Source organism: Lissotriton vulgaris, chromosome 3_1 (assembly GCF_964263255.1).
Source record: "Lissotriton vulgaris chromosome 3_1, aLisVul1.2, whole genome shotgun sequence".
Lineage (NCBI taxonomy): Eukaryota > Metazoa > Chordata > Amphibia > Caudata > Salamandridae > Lissotriton > Lissotriton vulgaris.
Genome location: NC_141689.1, coordinates 976,504,394 through 976,519,934, shown reverse-complemented (window position 1 = coordinate 976,519,934; position 15,541 = coordinate 976,504,394). Strand labels below are relative to the sequence as shown.

At 45.9% G+C, this 15,541-nt stretch overlaps 1 protein-coding gene across 1 annotated transcript in view; it reads left to right on the top strand.

Annotated features, from left to right (window-relative positions):
• The window catches only part of CEP78 (centrosomal protein 78), a 479,433-nt gene that overhangs the window by 152,435 nt on the left and 311,457 nt on the right, over positions 1-15,541 (top strand). Inside the window, exon 9 of the mRNA XM_086961339.1 lies at positions 11,801-11,909. Within this exon, the coding sequence (XP_086817465.1) occupies positions 11,801-11,909 (109 nt within the window). The remainder of the gene's footprint in view (positions 1-11,800; positions 11,910-15,541) is intronic.

The following is a 15,541-nucleotide window of genomic DNA, read 5'->3' as shown; positions in this document are numbered from 1 at the left end:
TCTCTGGGTGGAGTGTGTGCCGCACGTGGCCTTGAGTACATAAAATGTTGCTCTTGGCCCGGACAGTATCAAGAGGGTACAGAAGGAGAGAGTGAAAGCTGTGACTTACCTCATGCTCCTCTCGCCGCTCCACCTGCCTCTCTCTGGCTGCCAAGCGCCTTCTTCTATTTAACGCTCACAAAACCAATCTGGTACCCACCTCCCTCATGCAAACAAGCTCTTAAAGTCAGCCGCTTGTTTATAATTGCTTTGTGCTTTCACTTTAAGTGAAAGCTCGATGCAAAAATAAACACGCGGCTGCCTTTTGCGGCCCGTCATGGGACTTGAACGGCTGTTTACAGGGCGGCGAGAAAAAAAAGTCCACAGAGTATCACGCCGCCAGTATAGTAGCCAATACCCGCGTGCACATCTTTTGTCTTGTTTGTCTCCCCGCGTGCACACTGGAATCGTATTGATTCCAAAAGGTCCTCTGCATGGCTGAGCAGCGCATGCACTGCTTTTTGCCAGGCCGAGACCTAAAAAGGGCACTCAACTTAACCCTGGAAACTATAGATAAATTGCACATTTGGGTGCTTCAGGGAAAATAGTTGCAGCAAGTATCCTCGAGCATTAAAGGGACTGGGCTTTTTCTAAGTTTCAAGCAGGTTTTCGTCCTAATCACTCTGTGATTGACAACAAAGGTTTTTTAAACTCTATCATTGATGAGTATGTACTATCTAAATCTCAAATAGTATATAGTCTTTTTGTTGATTTATTGACAGCTTGCGATAGAGTTGATAGACCAACTCTTTGGAGGAAACTAAAGAAAATAGGGATCTCGGATTCACTATTGGGGTTGATAGTAGCTCTTTACACTTCAACTTAGTGTAAAGTTCAGACGGGAGCTGGCAAAGGCCTGACCCACAAGATATCAACGCATATTGGTCTAAAGCAATCAATCAATCAGTGACACTTATAAAGCGCGCTACATACCCGTGGGGTCTCAAGGCGCTGGGGGGGGGGGGAGCCGCTACTGCTCGAACAGCCAGGTCTTCAGCTTCTTCCTGAAGGAGAGGTGGTCTTGGGTCAGGCGCAGGTCGGTCGGGAGGGAGTTCCAGGTCTTGGCGGCCAGGTGGGAGAAGGACCTTCCTCCTGTAGTCGCTCTTCGGATGCGGGGGACGGCGGCGAGGGCGTGGTTGGCTGATCGGAGGTGGCGTTTGGGAGCGTAGAAGTTGACTCGGCTGTTGAGGTAGCTCGGGCCTTGGTCGTGTAGGGCTTTGTGTGCGTGGGTGAGGAGGCGGAAGGTGATTCTTTTGTTGACGGGGAGCCAGTGAAGGTCTCGCAGATGTCCGGAGATGTGGCTGGTTCGTGGGATGTCGAGGATGAGTCTGGCTGAGGCGTTCTGGATCCGCTGGAGTCTCTTCTGGAGCTTGGCGGTGGTCCCGGCGTAGAGGCCGTTGCCGTAGTCCAGTCGGCTGGTGACGAGGGCCTGGGTGACGGTCTTCCTGGTCTCGGTGGGGATCCACCAGAAGATCTTCCGTAGCATGCGTAGGATGTTGAAGCATGCCGAGGAGACGTTGTTGACTTGCCTGGTCATGGAGAGGGAGGAGTCCAGGATGAAGCCCAGGTTGCGTGCATGGTCTGTCGGTTTGGGTGCGGTGCCCAGGGCGGGAGGCCACCAGGAGTCGTCCCAGGCGGAGGGAGAGGAGCCCAGGATGAGGACCTCCGTCTTGTCCGAGTTCAGTTTCAGGCGGCTGGTCGTCATCCACTCGGCTACCTCTTTCATCCCTTCGTGCAGGTTGGCTCTGGCGGCGGCGGGGTCGTTGGTCAGGGAGAGGATCAGCTGGGTGTCGTCGGCGTAGGAGATTATGCTGAGGTTGTGTTTGCGTACGATGGCCGCGAGGGGGCTCATGTAGACGTTGAAGAGGGTGGGGCTCAGAGATGATCCTTGGGGGACGCCGCAGATGACTTCGGTGGCCTCTGACTTGTACGGTGGTAGGCGGACTCTCTGTGTTCTCCCGTCGAGGAAGGAGGTGATCCACTCCAGCGCCTTGTCCTGGATTCCGACGTTGCTGAGGCGCCGTACTAGGGTGCGGTGGCAGACCGTGTCGAATGCCGCGGAGAGGTCTAGGAGGATGAGGGCCGCTGTTTCTCCATTGTCCATCAGGGCTCGGATGTCGTCGGTGGCGGCGATGAGGGCGGTCTCGGTGCTGTGGTTGGCTCGGAAGCCGGACTGTGAGGGGTCGAGGGATCCGTTCGTCTCGAGGAAAGCGGCCATCTGCTTGTTGACGGTCTTCTCGATGACTTTGGCTGGAAACGGGAGGAGCGAGATGGGGCGGTAATTCTTGAGGTCGGTGGGGTCCGCTGTTGGTTTCTTGAGTAGGGCGCTGAGTTCGGCGTGTTTCCAGCTCTCGGGGAAGATGGTGGTGTCGAGGGATGTGTTGATGATGTCTCGCAGGTGGGGTGCGATGACAGCGTCGGCTTTGTTGAAGACGTGGTGAGGGCAGGGGTCGGTCGGTGATCCGGAGTGGATGGAGTTCATCGTGCGGATGGTGTCTTCGGTGCTGATCGGGGTCCAGGCGCGGAGGGTGGTGGTGGGGGGTGGTTGTTCGGTCATGGTGTGCGTTGGTTGGTTGTTGAAGCTGTTGTGTATGTCCGTGATCTTGTTGTGGAAGTATGAAGCCAGGGAGTTGCAGAGGTCTTGCGATGGGGTGATGTCGTTGTTTCCTGCGCTGGGGTTGGAAAGCTCTTTGACGATGTTGAAGAGTTCCTTGCAGTTGTGTGCGTTGTTGTCCAACCGGTCCTTGAATGCTGTTTTCTTGGCGGCGCGGATCAGCCGGTGGTGTTTCCGGGTGGCAAGTTTGAAGGAGGTCCTGTTGTCCGGTGTCGGTTCCCTTCTCCAGACTTTCTCGAGGGCTCGGCAGTTCTTCTTGGAGCTCTTGAGTTCGTCGGTGAACCATGGGGCTTTCTTGCTGCCGGGTCTGCTGGGCGGGGTCCTCAGTGGGGCGAGTTCGTCCGCGCAGTTGCTGATCCACTTCGTGAGGTTGTCGGCGGCCTGGCTGGGGTTCGCTGAGCTGGCAGGAGGGTGCTGGCTCAGGGAGGTGGCGAGCTGGTCTGCTGTGATCTTGTTCCAGCTTCTGCGGGCGGTCTGTTGCTGGTGGTGGTGGGTCGTTGTTTTCTTGAAGGTGAAGTGGACGCAGCTGTGGTCCGTCCATTGAAGCTCTGTGGTGTGGCTGAAGTTGATGTCCTTGCTGGATGAGAAGACAGCGTCGAGTGTGTGTCCGGCGAGGTGGGTGGGGGTGGACACCAGTTGCTTGAGTCCCAGGTTGGTGAGGTTGTCGAGCAGGGTGCTGGTGTTGCGGTCGTTGTTGTTCTCCAGATGGAAGTTGAGGTCTCCCAGGAGGATGTAGTCAGCGGAGGGGAGGGCATGTGGGCTGACGAAGTCGGCGATGTCCTCGCTGAATTGTGTGCGTGGTCCAGGGGGTCGGTAGATCAGGGTGCCTCTGAGGGTGGTGTTCGGGTTGGTGTGGATCTGGAAATGCAGGTGTTCGGCGGTGGTCAGGGAGTTGTCGGTGCTGGTCGTGAGACGGATGGTGCTCCTGTGGATGATGGCAGGGCTTCCTTCTAACCCCCCTTCTGTTCTCGATATATAAGCGATCTTCCAGAGATCTTTTTAAATGTAAATAATTTTACTCCAAAAGTAGCCTATGAAAAAATATATGCGTTAATGTACGCCGATGACGTAGTCATTTTCGATCTTACCCCGCTGGACTTACTGAGAAATATAGACTTACTTACTAAATATACAGAAACAATTTTCCTAAAGGTGAATATTTTCAAAACAAAGGTAGTTCCATTTAGGGGTAGGGAACACCACATCCACTATAATTGGCAACTAGATGGCACTAAAATCGAGGTGATAAATGCCTATACCTTTCTCGGGCGAGACTTTTCTCAAATCTTAGAAGTTCATTCTCATCTTCACCAGATGAACCAAAAAGCAGATTCACACATTTATGCCATAAGGACATTTTACAATTAATCAGTCAAGAGGCATTTTCAAGCACTTTTTGAAATATATAGTGCCAAAATTTCCCCAACTATAACCTATGCCACAGAGTATATTCTTTTAGTCAGATGGAACATCTTGAATATTAGTGAAGGCACATTTTTACGTAAGTGAATGTTAAGAAAACCCGTCCCAGTATAGATCCTTCGTTTGGAATTTGCCATTGTAAGTGCATTCTCAATATCCTTAGCAAATATAATCAGATGGGCTTTCAAATATCTACATGCAGAAGGCGTCTCTCTTAGGGCCTTAATGAGATACGAAAGCTTTAATTCAGGGAAAAAGCATGATCTACATTTCAAACAAATCTCAAGACTGCTCTACAATACTTTCTGTACTGAAGCCATTCTTCAATTCTGGTCTCCAGCACACCTGAAGAACTTTCTGAAAAATGTGACACCCCGTTTTGTTTCAACCTTGACAAGGCATATTGCCTGCAATTATCTCATTACAACTCTATCACTTCTACAATCAAGTTTAAGTCCCCATAACAAATTACAAGTTTTAACTTGGAACATAATATTAGGAGATGTATCACCATGTTGCACTTAGGGCTACTTCCTTTAAAGATTTTTACAAGACACTGAAATAACCTTGACGATGATAGTAGGGTATGTGATAAATGCAATCACAGAAACCAGGACCTAGCACATATCTTATGATTATGTTCAAACAAGGCTTGAAACTGTTTTATAAAACCTATAGTTTTCAGAAATAACCTTTCCTCCTCCACCTATTTAATTGCTTTTTTTGCTATAAATTGTACAAATTTATGAAATGTGTTCTATTTTTGTTTTAAATGTGTTTTATATACTAAGCTTTCAAATATTTTATGTTTACAAACGGAATTATGTACAATTGTTAAAATCAAATCAGGTGTTAAGCGCAACTACTCACCCATAAGGGTCTCAAGGCGCTGGGGGGTGTGGGGTTCGCAGGTTCCAGTCAATCAAGGAGGGGGTCTGTCGAAGAGCCAGGTTTTGAGGTTTCTTGCGAGGATGGGGAGCGATGTTATCTGAGGTGGAGTGGAAGGTCGTTCCATGGCTCTGGCTGCACGGAAGGAGAAGCCTTCCGATCTGGTCTTTCTGGTGTGGGGGACCACGGCGTAGGAGAGCTGGGCTGATCGTAGGGTCCTTTGGGGTGCGTGGAATTTGAGTCGGCTGTTCAGGTATGCTGGTCCGGTGTCGTGGAGGGCCTTGCGAGCGTGGGTTAGCATCTTGAAGGTGACTCTAGCTTCGATGGGGAGCCAGTGGAGGGTGCGCAGGTGCTGGAAGATGTGTCAGTGTCTTTGCAGGTTAAGGACCAGTCTTGCGGCAGCGTTTTGGATGTTCTGTAGCTTGCAGGTGATGTTTTTGTTTATTCTGGCATAGAGTGCGTTGCCGTAGTCGAGCCTGCTCTTGACCAGGGCGTGAGTGACGGTCTTTCTGTGTTCGAGGGGGATCCATTTGAAGGTCTTACGTAGGAAGCGGAGGGTGTGGAAGCAGGAGGACGAGACAGAGTTGATCTGGCTCTGAGTCCAGGATGATTCCCAGGTTGTGTGCGTGGTCAGTGGGGCTGGGAGAGCGTCCGAAGGCGGGGAGCCACCGGGTGTCGTTCCAGGCGTCTGAGTTTAGGCCCATAATGAGCACTTCCATTTTGTTGGTGTTTAGGTGTAGGCAGCTGTTTTTCATCCATTTGGCGACGGCTTCCATGCCTTCTCGAATGTTGTGTCTGGCGGTGTTGGGTTCGTTGGATAAGGAGAGGGTGAGTTAGGTGTTGAATGCGTATGACACAATGTTGAGTGCGTAGGTTCTGAAGATGGGGGTGAGCGGAGCCATGTAGACGTTGATTCTGACGATGGGGGCGAGCGGAGCCGTGTAACCGTTGAATTGTTGATCTCGTAAGAGATCGGTATCAATAAAAATTTAAACAATTATTGTGAACAAAATATGTTAAAGCAAATAGGCCTTTAAGTGTGGATTTGTAATGCTGTGTTAAACCCTGGAGTCAGGTATTGTGTTTCATTCATCTCACTTATCACTGCAGTAGGCAAGGGTTTTGGTGTTGATTTCCTCTTCTGGTTTACCTCTCTGGGAAACCCTACACTTGGAAGAATTGCTCTTCAATGATCCTTGCTAACCCTCTTTGGGGGGTTTAAATATTGTTTAGACAATTGTACATTTGTATAGATGTGGATAATTATCTGATTGTATCCCTGAGTGTTGCCTTGTGGGAAAGCTTATGTAGAATTCAGTAGTCTTGCATTAATTAAGTTGACTAGCCAATGGAAAAGGCGGTAGTCTAAATCGGTTTGATGTGTTTATTATTAATAGTTATGACAAAGGCAATATGCCTTTATGGACTGATTTCCAATACCTTTTGCTAAATGCTGTTGTCACGTATTTTGTACTATGGAATATCACAGATTACTCTAGTAGGCAAGGCAAGGGTTTTGGTGTTGGTTACTCCCTCTTACAGAGCACTTGGAGTTGAGAATTGCAATGTGATAATGCTTATTTGGCCCTTTCTGCTGGGAGGACCTGTTTTGCCATTGAAACTAACCGGTCCTCACCACCTCCGAACATGAGATATCAACATACTTCAACCAGGCCATCCAGAACCTCGCTGACAGTAGACCCACAGAAACCTTCAAAATCTGAGAAGATCCCCAAACATGCCAGCTGGTATACCCCAGAACTCAGGACCACGAAGTGCAACTGCCACCAACTGGAGAAACGATGGTGCACCACCAAGAACCCCTCCGACCGAGCAGCTCACAAAACAGTCCTCAGCATCTATCACCTGCACATCAAAGAAGTCAAGAAAGCAGCCATCACCACCTGCTTCGACTGCTCAGCCAATCCCACAAAAAACTCTTCAAAATAGTCAAGGAATTCTCCAACCCGACAGCCATAGAGAATAACATCCATCCCTTCCAAGAACTCTCCGATACCCTCTCAAACTACTTCCACAGCAAGACCACCGACATCTACAACAATTCAATATCCAACCCTCGACCCCAATGATCCCAACCAACCAACAAACACCAGCCAAACCATCCCCACCTAGTCGCTGTTCACCACCCAGACCACCTCTGCCATCATGTCTTCCATCCACTCCAAGGCGTCCACCAACTCCTGCCCCTACCACCTCTACACCCTTGCAATGAGCCCAATCAGCACACAACTCGCCAGCATCTTCAACACCTCCTTCTCCACAGCAACCTTCCTGGACAGATGGAAACAGACAGACATCAGACCCCTCCTAAAGAAAGCCTCCACTGACTCTAACGATCTCAGAAATTACCGTCTGTTTTCCCTGCTCCCCTACCCGGCCAAAGTTCTCGAGAAAGACCTCAACCAGCAGCTCACCAATTTCCTGGACAAAACCACATACTTGGCGCCTCTCAATCAGGATTCCTTGCCAACCACAGCACTTAGACTGCGCTGATTGCTGCCACAGATGACATCAGAACTCTCCTCGACCTTGGAGAAACTGTGACCCTGATCAACATCGTCTCCCACAACACCCTCATCAACAGACTCCACAACACCGGCATACAGCAAGACACCCTCAAGTAGGTCGCCTCCTTCCTCACAGAATGCACACAGAGCATCCGACTGCCTCCCTCCACCTCTGCACCCATAAACATTATATGTGGTGTACCACCAGGATCATCCCTCAGCTCCACCCTGTTCAATATCTACCTGACCTCCCTCGCAGACATAGTCAGATCCCACGGACTCAACGTAATCTTTCACGCAGATGACACTTAACTGATCCTCTCCCTCACCGAGGAGCCCTCCAACGCCAAAACCAACTTTTTCAACGCCATGACCAATTTATCCGAATGGATGAGAGACAACTGCCTCTAACTCAACTCCTGACAAAACTGAAGTATTGATCTACGAAGAGAACATCTCCGGATGGGACCACAGCTGGTGGCCTGGAGAGCTCGGACTCACACCCACACCGACCGACCATGCAGACACGCAACCTGGGCATCCTCCTCAACTGCCAACTGACCATGAAATGACGAGTCAACACAGTCGCTTCCTCCTGCTTCAACACACTTTGCGTGCTCTGCAGAATCTTCAGATGGATCCCAACTAACACCAAAAAGTCAGTCACTCGGGCCCTCGTCACTATTAGTTGGGTCATGATTTAATCTTGTCTCCTTCACAAACAATGTTAATAACAAAATGCATTGCGCAATTGAAAGACGGCATTGGCATTAGCCAATATGTCTCGCCTTTGGGAGTTTATAAGTGTTTAGTCCGAGATATTGGCAATGTTTTTGAGGTATTTTGTAGAGCAATGTAGCTGCTGTATGAGAAGGACATATTGATGAGCACAATAATGAAGAGCCTGGAGGCAAGCACACAAGCAAAAGAGCATCACAGAGTGCGGGTAAGAGGAGAAGAGCAGTACACGAGAGAGACATCTTGAAAACAAATGCACTTTTGTAGAGTATTTAAAAGAAAAAAATGAAAAAGTAATGCTTCAAAAGTGAGCAGTGGAAGGACATAAGTAATGCGTCCATGCTCTAAGGGTGGGACAAACACATGAAGAGGAGGAAAACCTATAGCAACTCACCAATAAGAAACAAGAAAATGAGTCGCAATGGAACCAACCAATGGTAAGTAACAAGCAGCCTCTAAGCCAACTGTTCATAAATAAAATATCTGCATGAGACGTAAAAATGAAATTCCGACTTAAACCTTACATCACAACTGTAGTGTTGTAATCACACAATAGTGGTAATAGCACATATTTAGCAAAACCCTATGTAGATAATGTACATGCCGAAAGGTAGATTCACTGGCAATTGCATCATTGGATACTGAAAATATAGAAACTAAAGCCAGGGTCATAAAGTTAAAGAAAGGAAGCGAGAGCAGAATTACGTGGTATCAGTGGTAATTGTTGTCAAGTACAATCTATAAACCGAGATAATAATCTTTTGTCAGGACCACAAAGAAGTTAGCCAGAATGTGTGCATAAGCAACATTAGCATTGTTTGTTACAATTCTCGGGGATTTAGTTATGAGAAGCTCAGAGTCACTGAGCACAGATGAGCTGCTCAACAAGTATTGTGAATATTTACTCTGGTATTGTATGCAGGGGAGAGGATTAAATAGCCTCAAGTGACTTGCGGCCCAAACGTGTTTGAGTTTATGACAAAAGGAGTGGACTTCCTGCTACTGAAAAACAAGAAGGATACAAGAGGAGAAGCCAGAAAGTAAAGTCGTGAGGCACAGTACATAGAACAACAAATAAAAAAGAAGCAGACAAATGCACAGAGAAACAAGACGCAGAGCATAGTTCAGGAAGAACTCCATGAGAGAAAATAGAAACAAAATGGGGGAAAAAGAAGATTGCCAAAAGATAAGTAGCAGACAAATACACAGACAAACAAAGGCAAACGGGAAACAGAAAAGGGGAAAAGCTGGGCATTCATAACATTTATTTTACAAGTGATTGGCTTTGCTAATCGGCTGGGTGTTGAAAAAAAAAGGATGGGAGGAAGGGAGGGTGAGTGCGAGTTAACAGGACGTTTCAAAACAAGACCTGGCTTCGGTTCAAAAACCTGCAATTCTGTACAAGTCACGTAATGTAACTAAGCTAGTTGGCGCGAAATAAAAATAGCAACTTCATGCAATGCAAGAGTCTGTAAAATAACTTCGATTGTTTTCCTTTTTCTTGTCCAATATTTTCCATGAAAAATCTTCCTTTCCTACACTTCTCCTGTGCAATGAGGGTGCAATGGGGCCCCACTATACCTCGTTTAAGTGCGAGTTTAGAAGGACAGATAACCATGAAAAATATTTTCCAAAATTTTGGGAATCCTCACAAAGGTGCCACTGCGTAGCTTTTCTCATTTGCATGATCCCTTCTCTGACACATTTTTTGAATGCTCACATCTACGAATTAAAAATAGTGTTTACAAAGCATAAGTTCTGGACACTTTGCAGAGTTGCCACAGTCGCAGAAGTCCGCTCTGCGCACGTAACTTCCCCGTTTCACCTCTTCAGGGTCTCTATTAAGCCACAATTGCAAGACTTATAGCTTCTTGCACACTTGCGCATCTAATAAATCTCTGTAACTCGAGTCACAGGTAAACATATAACTATTTTACACCTTCTGTGGAATCAAAATGTACTGCTACACATGCGTGGTGCCAAAGGGAATTCATTACACTGCCGTCCGTATCAGCAGCACTTCAAAGCAACAAGCCTCAAAATGTCTGGCGTCTCCCTGGCCAGGGACCTTGCGCACGCGAGGACGTGGAGGCAGAGCGCACCGTGCGTGAGCGGGATCTCAACGGCCTAGCCATTCCCTAACCGCTTTGTTTACGAGCATCGCATCTGAAACCATGGACGTGTGGGTAAACACTGCCCTCGAAGAGTGCATGGTTCTGAAAATCTTGCCTGTGCTCATTAGTCACAGCTTTAAAGTGGCTCATAATGAAAATGACAATAGATTTATGCGAAATTGTATTATACAGGATTTCCCCCACACCAATGCACACTCCTGTAAACTAGCATGGTTGTCAGATTGACAGGCTGCAACACAGAGGCGGGCGTTTCCCCTTTGCGGGCTGCATGAGCTCCTTTCACAGCACAGTACGACATGATGCGCCGTGCAGAAATGATTGTGTGAATAAAAACCCGATTTGGAACAACATTAGCGGCTTCTTTTTTTGCCAAGAAGTCGGTGGGCGAGAATCTGTGCTCATTCTGAATGTAAACTTTCAGTAAGGCATTGTAATGGCTCACATCATGCACAGCTCCTGAAGTGCAAACAGAAACACACGACAACTTAAAACAAGCGCTGAAAGACAAGCGCGGCCACGCAACAGCGAAAGTTAAAGCGATGCGCAGCGTTTACCTTACGGGAGCGAGCAGTGTTATAATTGCAAACAGATGGCACTGCTGCTCACTCCCGCAAGGTAAACACCATATATGCACGAAGGCTCATTGGAAACAATGCAAAACATGCACGAGTTTCCACAAAAGCCCGGAGAGATTCCAAGAGGTCACTCCAAAGCTTGCGCGCTGCATATGATAGACCTGAAAAGCATAAAGGTCTGCCAATGTTTTTTAATTGCAAGCCTGTAGGGGCCATGATTAGGTTAGGATGAATTTTCTTTTTTTTCCTTTTTTGATCAGGCCTTTGAGACTACTGTAGCTGCCCTTCCATACTCTGTTTGCCCCAGAATTCCATACAAAATACCTGTTCAGAAGAGCCTTTGGAAAGTTTGCTTCATTTATTGGTCAGTTAAATTGTCATTCACAATGTACTCCCACTCAATTCAGCATGCTGGATGCAGTTAGCACACTTTTCACATTGATTCTTTTCACTTCTCAAAGCCTTTGTTCATTGTTCCAGCTGCCGAAAAATAGTTGCTTTCTCTTAAGTGACAAAGGTGTTTTAAGGCGTTTTTGAATAGCATTTTTTAATTAATTTTAAATATTTTTTCTTCCTGCACTTTGTAAATGGTACCCCCATGTACTGATTATTCACGCTTCTATCGACCTAAGTGGCAACAGAACAAGAATACTCGACTAGGCTTCTTCGCTCTGTGCATACAGAAACATCACAGTGTACTGTTTGTTTGGACTTGCCGTGGCATTGATTCTATGTCTTAAAATCAAAAAAGTGTGGTATTTGTAATTTTTAGGCTTTTAATCTGATAGTAAACCATTTGATATCTGTGTATATAGTTTATGTATTGCAAATGTTTCACAAAAGTGATCTGTTTCCTTCTAGTACAAGTGGTTAAAATCTCCATCTACTAAAGATACTTCGAAGGTCAAACAAAGGAGAAGAACAATTATTCTTCGTAGTGGTCTGAAAGGAAAAGCCACCATACGCATAGGTAATACTTTCGTTTGTGAATTTTAAATAGCTACATTTCCCAATAACCTATTCCATGATTTTTATGTTATGTTAAAGTAACTTTTAGGGTGCACGATTAATCGGAGGTGTCTTGGTGCTGGCTCTGTTGAATGGGCTCAGAACAGTATCAATTAGAGAAAAGCGAAGATTTTAATTCCTTCCTAAAAGATAACAGTTTGGGCATGGCTCTAATGTGAGGGGGTAATTTGTTTCATGCTTTGGTAGTACATGTAAAAAGCTTCTTCCTCCCCAGTTAGGAATTTAAACCTAGGGACGAGTTTCTTGGCTCCAAAGCGGCACAGGTTTCTGTTTGGTTCATGCCACCTGAAACTCTGTTTCAAGTAGTCTGGACCAGCATCATGTAGGGATTTGTAAGCTGTGCCCAGAGACTTAAATCTGATTCGTTGCCTGATGGGGAGCCAATGCAAATGGTAAAAGGCGCACAAAGCAGATTTAAATTTGGGGACCCCTTTAAGCAATTTGGCAGAGTTAGTAATTTGTTCAGATGTTGGTGCTGCATGTTTAGATACAAGCCATTGCAGTAAACAATCTTTAATTTGACCAGGGCTGTTACCAGAGTTTTTTGTGCTTCCGTGGAATTGTAGGGGAGGATTCTTTTAGCATCCTCAGAATGTAGAAAGAGTACGGGATGTCTGCATTCACCTGCTCACCAAAGGGGAGTTTGTTATCCATTACAACTCCTAGATTACTGGCCTTACTAACAGGAGTAGGCAGCGTTCCTAGTTCCTCTGGCCAACAAGATGATAACCACTGTCTTCCCAGAATGAAGTATTAGACAATTTCTGTTCATCCAGTTGCTGATGGCCAACATGCAGTGATGAAATCTCACACCTGCACTATTATCATTGGTTGACAAAGATACCACAATTTGTGTATCCTCAACAACGTCACTTCAACGTTAAACAATGTTAGACTAAGTGAGGATCCCTTTGGGACCTCACAAGGTAGAGAGAAAGAATCAGAAACAAATTGATCCAGGGCCACTGTTTTCTTTTGCCCTGAGAGAAAAGATCTTAACAGGGCAAGTTCAGCCCCCTCGATCCCTATAGCTCAGAGACAGTCAATCAATAAATTGTGATCGACTGTATCAAAGGCTACCGATGCATCGAGTAAGACAAGAACCACAATCCTCCCTTGTCCATAGTGGCCCTTATCTCCTCAGTTTGCTTTAATCAGGGCCATTTCGTTGCTCTGTATAAAATGTGCAAGCTGGTGATTCATAGCCTTTTCTCCAGTCTTTGTGGGTGGCGGAAGGTGAGAGATAGGACGAGATCTGTTATGGTGCATCTGATTCAGGCTAGGCTTTTTTTATTAGAGGAAGTATAGAAGCTAACTTCCATTACTTGGGAAAGTTTTCTGTCTTCAATATAGAATTGAAGATACTGGTAAGATGAGTAGCTGTGATCACTGGAGCTAATTTGGTCACTGCAGGGGGACATGGGCCCATAGGGAAGCCTGACTTAGCAGCTTGAATTTGCATCATTACTTGGTTAATAGTAATTGCCATGAATTCTGTGAAAGTAGCCTGTCCATGGTCTGAATCAGGCTGATTTATTCCTTCATGGATAATGTTTTCATTTTGATCAAACTTGATATATATCTCTTCTACTATATCGAGGAAGAATCTGGCAAGAGTGTTGCAAAAGGTCAGGCTGCTGCTTAGCTGATTTTTACTTGAAACAGAAGAGACTTGAAATAAATATTGTCCATACTTTTTGGCAGATTAAATTGTATGTGTGAAATAAGCTGATTTTTCTGGTAAGATGAGTAGCTGTGATCACTGGAGCTAATTTGGTCACTGCAGGGGGACATGGGCCCATAGGAAAGCCTGACTTAGCAGCTTGAATTTGCATCATTACTTGGTTAATAGTAATTGCCATGAATTCTGTGAAAGTAGCCTGTCCATGGTCTGAATCAGGCTGATTTATTCCTTCATGGATTATGTTTTCATTTTGATCAAACTTGATATATATCTGTTCTACTTTATCGAGGAAGAATCTGGCAAGAGTGTTGCAAAAGGTCAGGCTGCTGCTTAGCTGATTTTTACTTGAAACAGAAGAGACTTGAAATAAATATTGTCCATACTTTTTGGCAGATTAAATTGTATGTGTGAAATAAGCTGATTTTTCTTTAGACAATAAGGACTTGTAATTATCCATACATTGTTTATATTTTTCTTTTTCATCCCTGCTACACTCCTTGCTCCATTTCCACTCTTGTACTGTGAAGCATTGTTTCTGCATTCTAAAACTGTCTGTGTACAAAGGCGTATTGATTTGTGTCTCAGGGTTCATTATTTGAACATCACATCCCTGACAGGTCATGTTAGAGGCATAGGGAAGAGAAAGGAGGTCCTAACAATAACTGGCAAGGGGACTGGCGCTCTACGCGATACAGGCTCATGTGGGCTTGCCTTAGGCACGCCGTATGCGTGCAAGCAGTGCTGACGCACTTTTCACCGCTTTAAATATCCCTCCATGCAAGGGGGGGCGTGACTGGTAGCCAGCACCTTGCAGCTCGAGCGTCTAAAACGGGTATAAAAAATGAAAGATTCAAACCAAGGTCCTGAACCCCCTGAATCCACTCACAGGCTCCCCAGTGAGGAAAGGCTATTCTAAAAGCTTGCTAATAATATGTTTTGTAATCCCCAGCTTTTAACCTGTTTCAGCAGACTTTAAACTGATGGTGAGGAGAAAAAGGGTTTTGACCAGGATCACATATTATAGATGAGTGGTAAAATCAGAATTATATTCCAGATCTTCTCATGCTAAAATCAGGAAATAAATCACTACACCACTTCTCCTCTGTGGCATAATTGGGTGCTAGTTGTGAAGTGATTCTTTACTTTGATGTGGTAGTTATACCTGCTAGTGGAAATTACTATTACAATTTCTAGATAACCTATCTTAGCTATGTGGTTGCAGTGATTTATTAAAATGCAGGATGTCACAGACTCGTAGCATTGAAACCTCCTCTGCACAGCTGTGGCTAATGTGAGCTACTGCCTTGAAGTCTCTATAGCATGCTGTAGTGTTTTTGACCTGCACCTCAGCACCCATGAAAATCATGCGCATGCAGGAGCCAGGTTTCAGGAAGACATGCCAAGCGCATGCCCCATATTTAGATGAGTGATTACTGTTATATGCCAGGTTGTTGAGGACCGGCAGAGGTGGTAGCAAAATTATTATAGTGCAGGGCAGGCTTTTTTCTTGTCTCCTGCTTTAGAATAGAATACTTCTCTTCTAGGGGATCCTCATCAATAGTCATAAGCATATGAATATTACACACCATGCGCGGGACCCCGGAAACATATATGTGGAACCATATATGTAGCTATATATATATATATATATATATATATATGAATCCAAAACGGCGTGCCAGGCGCGCACTCAGGTACAAAAATCCACACCAGACAGCAGGTTAGTCAACTTGAGTAGGGTTTATTCACGCCATAAGCCCTACGTGACGCGTTTCGCACTCCATGAATGCTTGTTCACGTGAACAAGCACTCATGGAGTGCGAAACGCGTCACGTAGGGCTTATGGCGTGAATAAACCCTACTCAAGTTGACTAACCTGCTGTCTGGTG